The sequence below is a fragment of the Struthio camelus genome, chromosome 17 (assembly GCF_040807025.1).
Source record: "Struthio camelus isolate bStrCam1 chromosome 17, bStrCam1.hap1, whole genome shotgun sequence".
Taxonomy (NCBI): Eukaryota; Metazoa; Chordata; class Aves; order Struthioniformes; family Struthionidae; genus Struthio; species Struthio camelus.
The window spans coordinates 6,814,139-6,830,209 of record NC_090958.1 but is presented as its reverse complement, the minus strand read 5'-3'; the positions used below and the strand labels follow the sequence as shown (position 1 = coordinate 6,830,209).

The 16,071-nt window shown below is 51.6% G+C and overlaps 1 protein-coding gene across 1 annotated transcript in view; it reads right to left on the bottom strand.

Moving 5' to 3' along the window:
* RBM19 (RNA binding motif protein 19) overlaps positions 1–8,248 on the bottom strand; it is a 92,344-nt gene extending 84,096 nt beyond the window's left edge. Inside the window, exons 1-10 of the mRNA XM_068910705.1 lie at positions 8,087–8,248; positions 6,771–6,953; positions 6,071–6,202; positions 5,793–5,831; positions 4,879–5,092; positions 3,517–3,767; positions 2,925–3,005; positions 2,585–2,663; positions 1,729–1,800; positions 790–990 (exon numbers count right to left, since the gene is read on the bottom strand). Of these exons, the coding sequence (XP_068766806.1) occupies positions 790–990; positions 1,729–1,800; positions 2,585–2,663; positions 2,925–3,005; positions 3,517–3,767; positions 4,879–5,092; positions 5,793–5,831; positions 6,071–6,202; positions 6,771–6,953; positions 8,087–8,122 (1,288 nt within the window). The 5' untranslated portion in view covers positions 8,123–8,248. The remainder of the gene's footprint in view (positions 1–789; positions 991–1,728; positions 1,801–2,584; positions 2,664–2,924; positions 3,006–3,516; positions 3,768–4,878; positions 5,093–5,792; positions 5,832–6,070; positions 6,203–6,770; positions 6,954–8,086) is intronic.
* Positions 8,249–16,071: the final 7,823 nt, after the last annotated feature.

The window sequence follows — 16,071 nt, the reverse complement described above, 5'->3', positions numbered from 1 at the left end:
GCCAGGGAGGGCAGAGCAGCTCTGCACATTACAGAAAGGTGGGCAGCGAGACACTAGTCTGCGTAAAGAGCTGCTGCCTGGAGAGCGACAAGGCAGGCCCAGCAAAACCACCCAAGGCCAGATCTGCAGTGCATTGCAGCTCAGGGGCTTTGACGCGTGAGTGGAACAGCCACACTCAGTCCACAGAAAAGCAAATTCTGGGCAGCTGCATTTACCTAAAGTCAGGAAGAAAGATGTCCACAGGCTAACCCTCTCCCCTCCCCTGGAGGATCTAAAGCCAAGAGGAACACAAATTTGTTCAGCTTCAAGCTAGAAAACAGCAGCCTGGGATTCCCACCTGACACATCAAATGAACACAAGTTTGGGCTGCATCTCAGCCATAGAGATTCACTTCTTATCTACAGCGTCTAGCAATCTCCTGCAGGAGGAAATGCTTTCATGCAGCAGGCACTCTCAGTTACCTTCTTCTTCCCAACCCACTAGAACCCATTAGATCCTAATCTGACTGGGAAGAGTTTTTACTGTTGGATCAGAGAGATGATTAGAGGGATGAGGGCAGAGACACACAACAATACATGCCCTGAGCTAAGCAGCATGAAGACAGCACCAGTACTAACACCAAGTAGCCACATACTGGCATGCCAGGCAATAAAAATGAGGGGAGTTGGTCCACATCTGAGAGGTGCAGAACACAGATCACTTCGTCCATCTGTATCCACCAAGCAAACCTCCACGTGCAAGAAGAAATGATGCAGTCCTGCAAATCCCCATCCTGCAACGGCTGCTTACCGTACTTGGAGAAAATCTTCTCCAAGTCCTCCTCAGTGCTGGTAAAGGGAAGATTTCTGACAAAGAGTCTCCCTGATTCAGACAAGTCCTCTTCTTCCTCATCATCCTTTTTCCTTCTTTGCCATGGCTGGTCAGCAGTTTTTGCTGTAACTTCTTTTTTCGGGGTGTTCTCATATCGCAATACTTCAATGTATCGCCCACCTAATCCGCAAACACATACAGAGGTACGTTAGACACTTCCCAAGGCCACGCATCATTCAGAGCCACAGGCAATCAGTATCTGTGCTTGAAGAGCCTGGGCTTACAGCAGTAACATAAGCAGTTCCAACTCCACAAACTTGAGGAGAACTCAGCCTGATTAATAAAAACAAACAGGTGGGGCAGGAGGCTGCGAGAGAGATCAGTCTTCATGAAAAGCAGCATAACATTTGCTAGACAATTCACAGTTCCCTTTCCCTCAGCCAGGACATAGAGCTCCAAGCCTTGCAGCTCTGCCAACCTAGTCCACAGGCCTTTAAGTAGATGCTCCCATTCCGCGCAGGATTTTTGCGAATATAAGTCTAGTTCTATTAAGGACTAGGCCAAAGAACAGGATTCAAACACAGGCTTACAGAATCATTTTTACAAATCCGCTGCGCTATCCCAGCCAGATTTAAACAATATCATTTCTATACCAAGAGCAAGATACACTTCAGGCACACAACAAAAACGAGGGCCAAAGAGCAACACACAGCTCAGTTCCTTGCCTATTCTCTGCTGCTTCCAAGGGCATTAACACAGCACCTGGTTATCCCACGTCAGTTAAGCAGAGGAAACCACCCCCACCATCCGCCTGGAAAAAATTAAGGCAATGTGAGATACTTTAGAGGTGAACACTTCAGCAGCTGAGCACCACGCCATCTACTTCAGCCAGAACAAGGAGGAACAAATAGCCCTTACCTATGTATTCTTTATTTCGCTTCAAGGCCTTTTGCACGTCTGCTTCACTCTTCAAGTCAACAAAGATATAACCTTGGAGGAAGGAAAGGTTCAACTGAGCATCATGTGGGGAAAACAGCCACTAATTGGCTAATTAACAGTGAATCAGTGTTTCCTCTATAGATTCCTATAGATAAAGCATTCAGCTCCCATTAAAGTTTCAATCCAGCCTGAAAATGGCCATGTCAGATCTCAAATTGGAAGGCTGGCTTTTAAAAGCTCATTCTCTATGTAGAGATCAAACAAGCCCAATTTAACAGCCAAAGTAGCCTTTCACAGGTGTCCTCAAGCCTATGACAGCAAAGAAAAGGCAAGTCTGCTGTAAGGCTATAAAAGGAAAGTAGCATCTAGCAAAGTTCCGTGCCAGCTCCAAGGACCTGCTCCAAAACCCTTTCTAACAGGTACCTCCAATAATCACAGCCCCCAAGGAGACCCATTTTGGCTAAAGATCAATCTGCTACAGCAGCCCTGTGGCTGATACGCACACATCAGCTGGGTGCTGATGCAGCTGTCCCAAAAAAGGAGACCTTTCCTTGGTATTGTTGGGGATGTTTAGGGAAGCTCCAGAGGTAAATCAAAGAAAAAGCTCCTGCTGCTGTGTGCTGCACCGCTATAGGGGAAGCACAGCCAACATCATTCTGCCCTCAGCATCCTACAGATAGCAACGAGGGCAGGTGTGCTGTGAAGTCACAGAAGGGTGTGTAGGAATTGGGGCAGAAGCCAGTGATTTGGAACCACAGATGACAAGAGCAGAGGTTGAGATTGAAAGAGGTCCTCTAACTCACAGATCCAATCCCCTTCCACGCAAACACATTACCTGTCTTTTTCCCCTGGGCATTTTTTCCTATCCGGATTGCCACTGGCTTCAGAGGCAAGAGGAATTCCCGAACTTTTTGCTGCGGAGGAGAATAATGATTGTTTAAATGAATTCTTGGATTCAGACAGTGTCAAGTTTCAGATATCTCTTTCTAAAGTGCTATAAAGACATCACATGCAACGTTTCTGGACAGACCGAGTTCAAAAGATTCCCCCAGTTGCCCATATAATTCTCAGAACAGTTCTACCATGTGAAGATATCTTTGCACCGTCGCAAAGATAGCGAGTTACAAACTGGGAACACCCTTGAACCACCATTCCCAGCTTGAGGACTCACTTACCTCAGTGATGTTCAATGGGGCACCACGTAGTTTCACTGTGTATGGTGTGGTGGCCTCCACCAAGCTGACTTGGTTCTTCCGCTGAATAAAAGGACAGAAGAAAGTAAGATGCCTATGAAACAGCAGAAGCCACAGTACAACAAGTTGGTTTTGTCCAGCAAGCAGGAGGCTGAAGAGTGGGAGAGAATACTGAGTGATTCTCTCATTACGGCATCAGCCTGGGCAGGAGGCGCCAGATGAGGGTGCAAGGTTTGGCTGGGACACACTTAAACTCAGTCGCTGAATACTGAGCTCTGCAGAATAGCATTCCCTGCAGGCATTCAGAGGTGGACACAGGAAGGAGAAGAAAAACCTCTGAACGGGGATTGACAGCACTTGTTAGGAAGTCTGTTTCCTGAAGAGGGGAATTCAGTTAGCACAAAGAGGCGATCTGGCAAACTTCATTAGCTTCCTCCCTGTGAATCAAGAAAGCTGGCACCTAGGAGTCATGCAGACTTCAAGTGTTCAGCTTCTTTCTTGGAGCAATTGACAGATATATATTATCCCACAGGGTTTCTGCTTTAGATAAGACAAAAATCTAGTTCAGTTATACCTCTGGTGTGGAACCTTTCTTCTTCTTCTTCTCTACTGGTATCTCTTGCTCCTTTTTCTCTGTGTGGGCACTGATGGTTTCCGCAATGCCTGAATCCTCCTCACTCTCACTTTCCTCTTCCAGCTTTTCACTATCTGTCTCTTCTTCTGTACTGGATGAGGAGGAGGAGGAACCCTCCACCACTTTAGATTTCAGGTAATCCATATCTGAGAGGTCTCCTCTGGCAGCTGCTGCCTTCTGGCTTTTCTTTGCTGTAAGAGAGGACAGAACAGTGAAGTCTTGCACACAAATACTCCTGCTCTCTCTCCAACCACATAAAAGGTGAAAACAGCCAGAATTACTACAATAACTTTCCTCCTCTTCGCCCTTTACACATGGAGGAACGAACTGAGAACAGCAGGGTAATCTCATCTTACTGCTTCCAGGCTGATGGGTCATCTTTTTTTTCCAAAGCAACACTTTTTATGTATAAATCAAATCAGAAAGGAGCTCAAGGAACTCCATAGTGAATTTTGTCTCAGTTTCAATAAAATACTTGCAACTGACCCCAAAGGTGATTTTCAGTTGTTCAGTTTTGCAGGGGAAGGGATGGAGACCATTTCTCAAAAAAAAATTCCCACAGAAGTCAACCAATCATACCTGTGTTTCAATTGCCCAAACAGATGCAAGGAGAAGCACGATAAAGGGAGGGAGAAAGGATCTAAAAAACAGACTAATCATTGTACCGCTGGGTCACCGCAGGAACACTGGAGACTAACAAGGTAGATGGATCAGATTGCAGTTCAGGTTTCTCAATCTTCTATATGTTATCCCACTACTAAATCATGGCTCCACTGGCTACAGTTTTCTTTTCAGGATCTAAGGTGCTCAGCTCTGGCCGTTCCTATCAATTCTGACAGTGCCCAAGGGCCCCAGCCATTTCCAGAAATACACATCGCTCAAAGGCAGACCAGATAAGTTCACAGAAATCAATTAAGGGCTTACTAATACACAGAAGCTACATCCAGCTCAGGAAGTCCTGCTGCTCAAAGTGGCTACAGGCTAGGAGAGCATTAAGGGAGAGGATAACGTTTATCCCTTCACTCTTCCTTAAGTTCTGACTTAAGGGCTCAGGAGAAACCACAAATGCCATCCCCTCAGGGCTGGAAGTCATATTTCCCACATTTCCCCATGTTCAAGAAAACTGGAGGCAGCCATATATCCACAGAGCAAGCCTCAAGCTAGGGAAACTACCTTCCAGACCACAACGTCTTTCTCTGGAGGCAGGACACTAGTTTGGGTGGATCTTTAGTCTAATCAGTACAACTGCCCTCACATTCCCTGAAACAAGAGACAAGCAAAGGGTGATAGTCATGTTGGTACCTTTGGCTTCCTCCTCGTCTTCAGAGGGTTCATCCTCATTCTCCTCCTCGCTTAGTTCCTCAGACTCATCTGAATCAAAGTTGAGGTAATCGGATGGTGGCTTTGATTTTCCCTTCTTGGGCTCTTCCACCAAAGCGTCATTAGCCCAAGTGGCCACCTGAGAGCGTTTCTGGTGAACCAGCAAGAACTCCTGGAACGTTTTATCTTGTTCCAGCTGTTGAAAAAGAAACAAAGTAAACAATCTGTGAAGACAGACACAGGACAGCTAGTGATCAGTCTCACTTCAAAGACATGATCTGACTTCTAGTGAAATTAAAAAAAAAAAGAACTACTTAAGTGGGAGTCTGCTTTACATTCACAAGATAAGGACGAAAGCGACTAAAGTCTACAAGATCTCTTATACTTTGTTTTAATCAATATTTAAACAGCACTTTAAAGAAGTAAAAAAAGCACTAAAAAGGAAAAAAGCGTACAACTTAAACATGGCAGAACTTTGTATACAGTAGGAAAAAAATAGATTCCTGAGACAGGACTAACCTGGGTGCAGTGTTTGTTCGCCTAGGACTACTTAATACACAAACGAGCCCCTCATTTTGTTAAAAATTATGGTTTGTTACAGTGCAGTTGAACCGTACATCATGGAGCTAGGTTAAACCATACACCTTGTTTGAATTAATAAAATTGGAAGCTGTACAATAAAGAGCTATTCGACTATTGCTCTTAATACAAGCTGGAAACAACGTAGAAGCCACCAGGGAAACATTTTAGCTATGCAACTTATCATTATCACAGCAACTGGGACAAGAACCCAGCATTCTCACTTCGCAGAGCAGGACAGGTAGCTGGGAATAAAAGCAGCTATTTTTATCATTCCCTGGTCACAAGCTGGGGACTGCAACTCAATCTCAACTCACCTCCTGTAGGTCTCCCGCTGGATTTTTCTTCTTTTTATCCTAGAAAGAGAAATCATTTTTAGAAATTCTTGTTAGAACTACAGCCAAGATCACTTCTCAGGTAACGTAAGAGTACAGGGAACATAGGTCTTAAGTGCCAAAAACCAGGACTCCACCATCAGCTGTCACAGCTACCCTGTCCCCTTTTGCACACACCAGGCTACCCTTCTCTTTGTCAAGGCTCAGTCTGCCAAGTCACTGACATACGTCAGATCCTCAAGGAAACAAGCAGGACTTACTTTCTTTGCGCCTGCAGGAGCTGCTTTTGTCACAGGTTCCTCAGTCTGCTTTTCTGGGGCAGGGAGCTTCTGAGAGTGTTTACTCCACGCTTTGGGTTTTGAAGGGTCACCAAAAGACTTGCATAATTCAACCTGAAAAGAATAAAACAGGTCTTTGACTAAACATATTTTCAACAGTCTAGTTCAGCAACAGCAGGATAAGCCTCCCTCAAAAACCTTCCTTATACCACTGAGGAAGGGGGGGGGGGGGGGGGGGGGGAGAAAAGGTCACTCCGCGCAAACGTTTGCTTTAGAAGTGTGTAGCCGCAGTTCGCTCAACATGTGGAAGAACCGTGACAGTGTCCATTTAAGCACAGTCAATTAAGTTATCCTGTTTATCACGAATTTCTGCATCCTCTGTCCAGGAGAGAAAGAGGAGTGCCTTTAAAGAAACAAAAGGAAAGCACAAGCTCAAAAGTTCAGATTATTGCAGCTCAAAACTTGACACTATCGATTCGACCAGCACTGAAATCATGGCTAGTGCAAAGAAGGGAGCCCATCCGAGTTAAACACCTCTTTGAGACTCCAGCAGTGAGGCCTGGCATCATGTTTTGCTATTTTGTTGCAGAAGACAATTTTTAGGCTTTCTTGGCCCCTGGCTGTTCAAGCTTAATAAACTTTCTTAAGAATAAAAAGATGATGTGTATAAAGGTCAACTCACTGTGACTCTGGAGGTGTCTATGAAACTTCTGTTAAAATGGTTCATTGCCGTTTTAGCTTCATCTTCAGACTTGTAACCAATGAAGCCAAATTTCCGGAACTTGCCATCCTTGGTGAACTTCAGGCAACAATCGGTCAGGGTGCCAAAGGCTGCAAAGAGTTTCCTAAAGCGCTTTTCATTCATCTGGGGAAAACAGCGACGCAACAGGATGGCAAATCAGCAGCGCAACACGACTAGAGAAATGCTTTATGGATAAGTCCAAAACAAAACGTTTTCTGTCAAAGGACTTCTGAAGCGTAGAAACCACAGAGCATCGTGGCAAGACTGACGTGCTTCAGCTACTGCACCCCTTCATCTCCCCCATGAATCCAGTACATCTACAGATTTCCCTCTGCAAAATCTCCCCGGCTATGAGAACGCACCCAGCTCTCAAAAAGCCCAAGGCCCTGCAGCGCTACCTGCTACGATCAAGCACCTAGTTCAACCAGAGGCAGCTTCTGGTACCCCTAAGGGAACCCGGACAGCAGAGCAGCACCGTGCACACCCTCACTCAGCTCCCTGGGAAGGAGGAGAGGGCAATACCCATGACCAGCTCTCCTCCACCTCTCTGGGGGCTACCCACTCTCCCCTCCTGGGAGGCTTCCCCCATCCCACGCCCCCCACACCCTGCCTCCTACCACCTCGGGCACTTCCCTAACCCTTCCCAATAAAGGCTCCCTTCTGGTGCCTCTCCCTGTCCAAGACTCCCTCCCCCATCCCCAAAGGGTCTCCTTCCTCACCCCGAAACCCCTTTCCCCCATGACATCTCCCTGTTCCCACTCACCAAAGGCACCCCACACGCACCGGGGCATCTCTCTACTTCCTCCTCACTGAGAATCCCCCCACCCCAAGGCCTCTCCCTGCTCTTCCCCAACCAAGGGCCTCCTCCCTCGGGGCTTCTGCCTGCTCCCTCCCACCAAAAAATACCCTTCCCCAAGGCCTCTCCCGGCTCCCCCCTCGAACCCCACCTCCCCCCGGGGCCTCTCTCCGCTCCCCCCTTCCCAATAACCCCGCTCCCGTGGCCTCTCTCCGTGGCCTCCAAGGACCTCCCCCCAACCTCAGAGCCTCTCCTGGCTTCCTCCCCCCCGCCAAGGCCCGCCTCTTCGAGTCCTATCTCTGCTCCCCAGGGGCCTCCCCTGCTCCCCCCGAGGACCCTCCCCGCCACCCCGCGGCCCTGCGCCGCGCCGTCCGCCGGCTCCTCCCGCCCAGCCTCTCCAGGCCATCTCCCTGCTCTAGGCCCACGACGACCCCCCAGCCCGCCGGGGCCGCACGCTCACCCCGTTGGGGAGGTTCTTCACGATGAGCCGCGACATGTCGGCGAGGGGCGGCCGCGCCGGGCCCGACCGCGCTCAGCGCCCCGCACGCCGGCCCCTGGGCGCCGCCATCTTCCCGCGGCCCTCGTCACGTGGGAGCGGGAGGGCAGCGCGCCTGCGCGGCGCGGCGACCCGGCAGCGGGCCTTGGCAACGGGGCCTAGAGAGGGGGCGCGGGGCCTGCGGCCGCGCCTGAGCCCCCTTCGGCCGGGCCGGCCGCTCCCCCGGGGCAAAGGCGCAGCTCCCCGGCGCGCCGCGCCGCGGTCGGGCGGCGCTGCGCGCTGCAGCCGAGCGGCCTTGCCTGGGCGTGCAGCCGCGCTGCGCCGCGGCGCCGGAGGAGGGAGCTCCCCGCCAGCCGATGGGCGGCGCGCAGAGCCCGAGCGCTCCGGGGCCCGAGCCGGCGGCGGCGGCCTGCGCCCCCCTGGGCCGGGCCGGGCCGGGCCGGGGTCGCTTTAGCTCAGGGCCCGGCGGACGCGGGGAAAACGCCAAGGCCGAAACGCTGTTGGGACCGCTGGGGCCTCGTCGTCAGGCCGAGGGGCAAAGCCACGGCGTGCAGCCCGGCTCTCCCGCCTCAGGCCGCCGCCGGCGGAAGGGGCGAGGGAGGAGGGCAGGGTAACGGGCCTGAGCAAGAGGGGCTTCCCGCCGAGGAGGAGCTCCTCAGAGCCGGGGCCTTCAGCTGGCACGGGGGACCGCCGAGGGGGAGAGCGCGACGCAGGCGGCTGCCTCTCCTCAGCAGGCAGGAGGCAGAGCAGCTGTCTGCTCGCGCCGCGCAGCCAGCAGGTTGCAGGAGTTCTTGTGGGCAATAAGAGGAGAGGCAAATATATATACACACCTATTTGTTTGTCTCATCGAAGAAAAATCCTCTGAGGGCTATTAGATACAGAGAGCTCTCTCCCCTGCCCTCAGCACCATTGCTGAAGAGCAAACGTATTCTGGGGAAGCAGGACTATTCTCCTTTAAACACCTCTTGCTCATGGCCCTGTGGTCCAGCTCTGCCTGTTTTACATGAGGGGCCCAAAAATCCCGCTTTACACCTAAATGCCCAGAGGAGGCAGCTCTCAACCTCATCACAAGAGCCTAGTCCTGCCCTCTCTAGTTTTCACCCCAGTTTGGCTCCACACCTGGTTTACCCCAGGAGTGCAGCTAAGTGGAGAACCTGGTCTGAGGCCATGCTCTCCCCTGAGGCAAGCAGCAAGGGAAACACGCTTGCTTTTTCCAGGCAAGGAGAGATGGGGGCAACGCACAGGCTCTGCCCAAAGGGACAACAGGAGAGGGTGGGATGCTCCCAAGATGGCTATTTGGTGCCCTCCTCAAAGGAAAAGCACATAGGACAAACCTCTCCCCCATTCTTGGTCATGGTGGGGGTGCCAGGATTATTTAATCCTGCCCTTCTCCCCCACCCAGCAGCAGAGTTTCTGCAAGGTGTCACAGCACCAGGGACCCAGCTCCCTCTCCTCCTCCCTCTTCTCACCCTCTGCTCCCTGCCTCATCCTTGGCAGGGCTGTCAGGCCTGTCACTTGGGATGAAGGCTGACACTGACAGGGCCACACTCACACCATCACTAACACATCCAGACCTTGTCCTTGTCACTCCTGTCCTCTCCAAGACAGTTTCCCCCCCTCTCTCCCTCCTGATGTCCTCCTCACCTGCTGCTCACAGCCTGCAGCAGCGTCCAGCTCCAGCACAAAGACCATGCTGGCCGCAAGGGCCCCAGAGAACAGCAGCCTTTGCTGCTTCCTGCCTCTTAACCAGGCAGCTGGGACAGCAAGGACAGAGACATACCCCAGTCATAGCCAGCCATTCTGCCCTGCAATACATCCTCACCTATCCCAACCACGATATCACATGGGGCAGCAATTTCCCTCTGCCACCTTGCAGTCTCCTAATAGCATCTCCTGCAATTGGGGCTGATTTACTCCAGCTGAGAGCTTGGCCCCAGCACTTTACTGCTGAGGCTGTATCCTCTAGGGGTGCCTGGTAGCAGACAGAAGAACTGGTTCTCCATTGAAGCTTGAGAGAGACATGCTTAACCAAGCCAGAATCTGGGACAGATGCCTGGGCTGACTGTCAGTTCCGGCAGAAAAGCCTCAGTGTCCATCAGGGGACATGACCTTTGTGAAAGACCATGGAGATACTAACCACTGATACTCCTACTCCTTTGACAATGACATATTTTAGCCTAGGCCCACCCCCTCAAAACTCTAGCTGGAGAAACATAAGTTTAAAGACATTGACTTTAGGATGGGTTTCCTTTGTGGTTTCTGCTGCTTCAATTACCTCTGGGTCAAATTTTTAGGTTTTTCTGTGCAACTGTGAGAAATAGAACAGCATCCTTTTTTCTCGCAAAACTTGAGATTTCCAGAGCAGCAGAGAGGTAAGAGAGTTGCTCCTTCAGATGGTTCTGCTGCACAGTGGAAGGTCCTTCTCCAAGCCAGGCTCGTTTCTGCTCAGAGATCCCAGCCCTTGGCAGACAAGAGGACCCTTGCTTGAGAAGACTCAAAGGAACCTGTTTTGAAAAGCAGCTCCCAGTGCTTGACAGATCTGACCTGAAGACGATCCTTTACCCCTTTTGCTGGTGTAAGACAAACAGCATGGGTATGGGATAGACCAGGTGTTGTACAGCCAGCTTGGATAGCTCACTGAGTGTAGGTCAAACAGGCCATACTCCCAAACCCAAAGCCGAGGTTGTTGAAGAGCTTGAATAAATTGGTTTTCAGCCTCTTTTCCCGTGGAAATATATCTAAGACAGTCATGGGGGCACGTCCGTGTAGGAGTCTTTCTGGCCCGCTGTCCCCACACCACATTAGCTTTGGAACTGTTGGGCACACTAACCAAATCTGAGAGTGTTTCACATTCTTAGGAGTTTGGGGCAAACAGGCAACACAATCAAGGAAATAAATCTGTTGAACACCCCCACTGAAGAAGAGGCTGAAGGATGAACTCAGTCACATTAGACAGCAGAGAACCCACACAGACAAACGGTGTTTGGGGCCCACAAAGTGATGGAGGTCCCTTCCAGGAGTCCAACCATGAGATGTAAAGCCACAGGAAAACTGATGTCATGGTGCTGCTGTTGACACGATCGTTTCTTGAACCAGGTGCTTACTGTGGAGAGGTGGGATGCGTGTGTGGCTATGAGTGTGAGCATGTCTTCTCCTCTCATCCTTCAAACAGGCTCCTTGGGTGCCACACACCGTGGTTTGATGGTACTGCCTTTTGACAATGGGAGAAACCCCTGCCCCGGACCACAAACCGTGCCTGCAATAGTGGCACCCACCAGAGACCAGACCTGCTCCTAGCGAAGGAGTCGCCAGCATCAGATGGGATTGATGGAGGAGGCCAGGCTGGAAAATGGATCAGGAGGTGAAGGAAAAACAACACTTAACCAATTCTTTTTTTTTTTTAAACTGGTTCATAACAGCGAAGGGCAGCAGGCAGCTGGAAGGTGACATTCCTGGCAAAGGTAATGAAACACCAACCTACTGCCTGAGTGCCATCCAGAGAGAGCACCAGGAGTGGTGGGTTTTGCTCTCCTGTCCCCCCAGTTAGCTCCATGCTGGGACGAGCATGGGGCTGGCCACCAGGGTCCCAGGGGTGACTGGCCCTTCACCATTACTCCTCCAGATCCTTCCTCTGTGGTTGGATGAGGTGGACCAAATGCTGGTGTCGAATCTCACTCCCAACAGGAGGGGGGAGACGTGGTCCCCCTGTGAGTGCAAGCCGACCTGTCACAAAGCATTAGGTGGCCAGTTCATCGCATAGGCCGGACAGGGAATTGCACAGCGCAAAAGAGCAGGGGTCACCTTGCTGTAAAATAGTATTATGGGTTGCCTGCAGCCAAGCGGCTGAACTTTGGAAAGCATGTTTAGAAGAAAGGACTGTGGTGTCGGGCATTTTTCAGTAGGGAGAAGGCGGCGCGGGTGGAGGGGGAGAGCTGGCCTTAAAGCTGTTCTTTGAGAGGTGAAACACCAGGAATAAGGCACTGTTGAGAAGAAGAGAAGGAAAGAAGCTGCTGCAGAGCCTCTCTATCAGTAGGTTTGACAACAGAGAGGTCAGAGCCTGCTGCAAAGTCTACTGAGGTATCTGGAGAGACATTTCTCTTGGTTTGTGGTGCCTGCGGTGTCCAAAGGGGGAACCAGAAGTTTTCTCCCAATTTACCTAGGTGTCACAGCACAGTCTGTCAGTCCTGCCATCCCAGGCAGGCAGAGCCGTGACCCTGAATCAGGATGGCTGCTGCTGCAAGTGGGACACCGAGCCAGCCTGTCCTTGACTCCTCCGGGATGGAGGCACACGCTGCCAGCCCTCCCTGAGAAGGGCAAATGCAGCCTCGAGGAGCCCTTCATGCTTGTCTGATCAGGAACGCCTTGTCCACGGCTGGACAGCTGGGAAGGTGAACAGGGAAGGTAGGAACTGCCTAAGCTGGGGTCACCCTTGCTGGGACAGTCTCACACACAGCACCTTTCCGGGCAGCTCTGCTCTTGCTCTGGTGCCAGTGGGATGCTGCTGAGCTCTGTGGGGAGTTGCACACCGTGCAGAGGTGCTGAGCATACCCAGGCCCCACGATGACAGCAGGCACTAGAGGTGCTTAGCTTCCCTAACAGTCAGGCTTTGGATCCCTCCCTTTTCTGTTACATGTAGATAATGGGCAAAATTCAGCCTGGGAGGGCAAGGGTCCGCTGAGAGCTATGATCTGACTAATAGTGTTTTCCACCTGCTTAAATTAACTCACAGGTACCAGTGAGGTCAGGGATGAATATGACCCAGCACTATCTTCTGGCTTTGTTTGGCACCCTCACACCCCAAAAGGTGCCCTGTATGTGCAGGTAATGCTGCATTAACATCACTATTAGAAATGCTGCCTGAACCTCTTATTTTTGCTGCAGGCGGCTCCAGGCTGCTGGAGATGTTGGTCCTTCAGAACAGAGATGGGTCTGACCTGTCTCATATCAGCAAACTGTCCTGCTTTGTCCCAGAGAAAGGGAACAAAAAACTCTGTTTAATGGTAGCCGGTGCTTGGAAATGTGGTGCCTGATACATCTGGCCTCTCTCACACTGCATAGCAAGAGGGGGCCAAATGCAGGGGCAGAAGAACAAGCTACTTTTCTGAAAGGCCTTATCCCCAGGCTTCACTTCACTGCAGAGTACAAGATAGGAGGCTACTGAGCTCCTCATTCCCTTGGGCAGCTGGTACTCTGCCCAGCTGGACCTGTCAGGACTCTTTGCTAGAGAGAGAGGATGTTTTGTCCTTGCTTGGGGCAGATTTGATTGCTGCAGTGTCACCATGGGTAGCAGAATTCAGCTTTCAAGCAGGTAAACCATCACATGAGTATGCCCAGTTCAGCTAAGGAAATGGTCCACAACTGTGTCCCATAGTCCTGTTCTCTGCCCTTTTTCTGTCTGCAATTTTGGGGTAGAGAATGTGTCTTTTCTAGCACGCTAAATAGTCTTAAGGTTAAATTGCAATGATGAGCAACAAACAGTCAGGTGTTTGAGGAAGGACAGGAGAGCCTCAGGTCTCTGAGCTTGAACTAGCCAGGGAAAGCCACTGACACCAGCTAGGATTGCCACGGAAAAGGATTCAGAAAGGACTTGGAAATCCGAATAGTACAAGTCCTTTGAGTAACATGAGTTGGGGAGCAGAGATAAAACATCATGTGCATGAGCGATCAGGCATCTGCCAAAATACAGCTAACAGGACCAAACTTTGCATGGAGCAGAGCCACTATCACAGCACCACACAGAAGAGCCACCATCACACCAATTCACAGACCTCCTTCCTCTCCCATTGAAGTGGCTGATGCTGGTGGCAGGCCAAGCCAGAGGAGATGGTCCATGAGGTCAAACCCTGCATGGCATCACTCTGCCCATGGGCTGGTGAGGAACATTCATTCCCCTCTAGCCCGTGGGACTCTCGCTTCAGGAACAGTGGATGCACCTCCTCCTACCAGAGCCATCCATAGTCTTCTAGAGGAAACTGAGTGGACCTTGACATTGGGCACACAGGAACCGCCAGGATCAGAGTGGTCTTAAAAAGAGAGAGTCACCTGGTCCCCCTTATTACCCCACCATAAGTCATGGAAGATGTTGGCTGTGCTCTGCTGGTCATACTGTTGTATTTGGTCCAGGTAATTTTATACATGACATCTGAGCAGCTCATCTACCTTCACACCTCCCAGAGCAGGCAGGCCAGGAGGTCACCCAGATTTACAGAGCAGAGGCTTGCACAATGAGACGATTTCTTTCAGGTCGCAGGCAAGGTCCAGCCCCTTTGCACAGTACCCTGAGCCAGCCTTCAGCATCTCTCTTCAGTCCCGTGAAAGATCTCACCACTGGCCTTTCTGGTGGCTTTGGAAGGGACCCTTTGCAGGGAGACTGGGGAGGAGGATTTTGCCTGCTGCTGCCCCTTGCTTGGTCTCTCCTCCATCCATCTCAGCCCTTCCACCTCCTTCCTTTGTATTTCTGTATTTTTGGTTGTGTGTGTAAATGGACTCAGGGGAGGGTCTAGGCAACAGCTGCCTTTGATCAGTGCAACATGTGGGAGATGGAGCACTTCAGGAATGCCGACTCCTGATCAAAGGTGGGAACACAGTGACAGCCGGGACTTGGCAAAAACCCATCCCGGTTAATCCCCGCCTGGGAGCTGGCGGGGGTAGGATCAGCAACTCACTCTGGCAGGCTGGCTAGTGACCCATCGAAGGGGGAGAGCTCTGCCCCCAAAGCAGGGAGAGGGGCAGGAGGCCACGGTAGAGGGTCGCAGCCATCCGCCCCATGGGGCAGCAGGGGACCGCTCCGGGCTCTCTCCCAATCAGGGCTTTATCCTGTCTCAATGGCCTGCAATGGGATTTCCATCTCTTCTTTTGTCCTCTGTGGCTTCAATCTTGTTCCTGCGCACGAAGCAACCCACATGGCGCTGCGAGCTCGCTTCCGTCCTGCCTAACTGCCAGCCGCCTTCACCAGCCCAGCATGTGCTAAGCTAAACACACTCCAAGCGGTCCCTGGCACTGAGGCCACCTGAAAGAGCAGCCTGCATCCCTGCTCCTAAACTCCCTTAGCCTCCATAACAGGGTGACAACACCCAACCCGCATGCCAGCTGCGGCACCCTGCCAGCCCCTGTGCCAGCAGCAGCCCAGAGGCCGCCTAGTCTCCCCCAAACCTGTAGCCCTTGTTCCTGCACCACTGCACCGCAGCGTCCCCACTCCTTCCCATGTCACCATGGCCTGAGGTCAGCATGCCAGGCTCTGAAGCCAGGCTTAAATCTCACTGTGGAGATTTGACACCATTTTTACGCTGGCAGAGGCAGAGGCAATTAATTTAGCTTCACTCAGACTCCTCACTGTTGGGCAAACTCCTTCAGAGGAGGAGGAGAAACCCGGAGGTGGGCAGGGAGTGACAGGGCGCTGGAGTGTTGGCTCTGCCCCATTACGGGAGCACGGTGCGTGTCTGGCCTGCTCCCTGCGTGCCCTGTGCCTCCCTCGCAGAGGGGACACCCAAGGGAAAGTGGAGCAGTGATGTCCTAACACTTTTATCACCTCCATAAAGATGAGGCTCAGGTTGAAAGGTCACTTGCTATAAAAACAACTCAGAGGCAAAGGGAAGATAAATTAACCTCCTCCTGATAGACAGCTGGGGTTCAGGGAAAGTAAAGACACGATTCATGTTCTCCCCTCTGTCCCAGGCACATAGGGCAGTGGTGTAAGATTGCCTGCTTTGTGGGTTTGAATCCAACCCCGTGAGCCTGTCTGATGTCACCTTATACCCACAGGCACTCTTATCTCCCTTTCGACTTTATCTTGATAACCTTGGGTGTGAAGCTGGGAAACCCATCTGTCCGGAGCAGGTGGACTCAGGCAAGGTGTTAGGTGAGGGCAAGCTCTTGGCCCTCCTAAGCCACAGGCTGGCCCCAGCAGGGGACAGCAGCAAACTACAGGGATGCCGGGAGGGCTTGGTTTG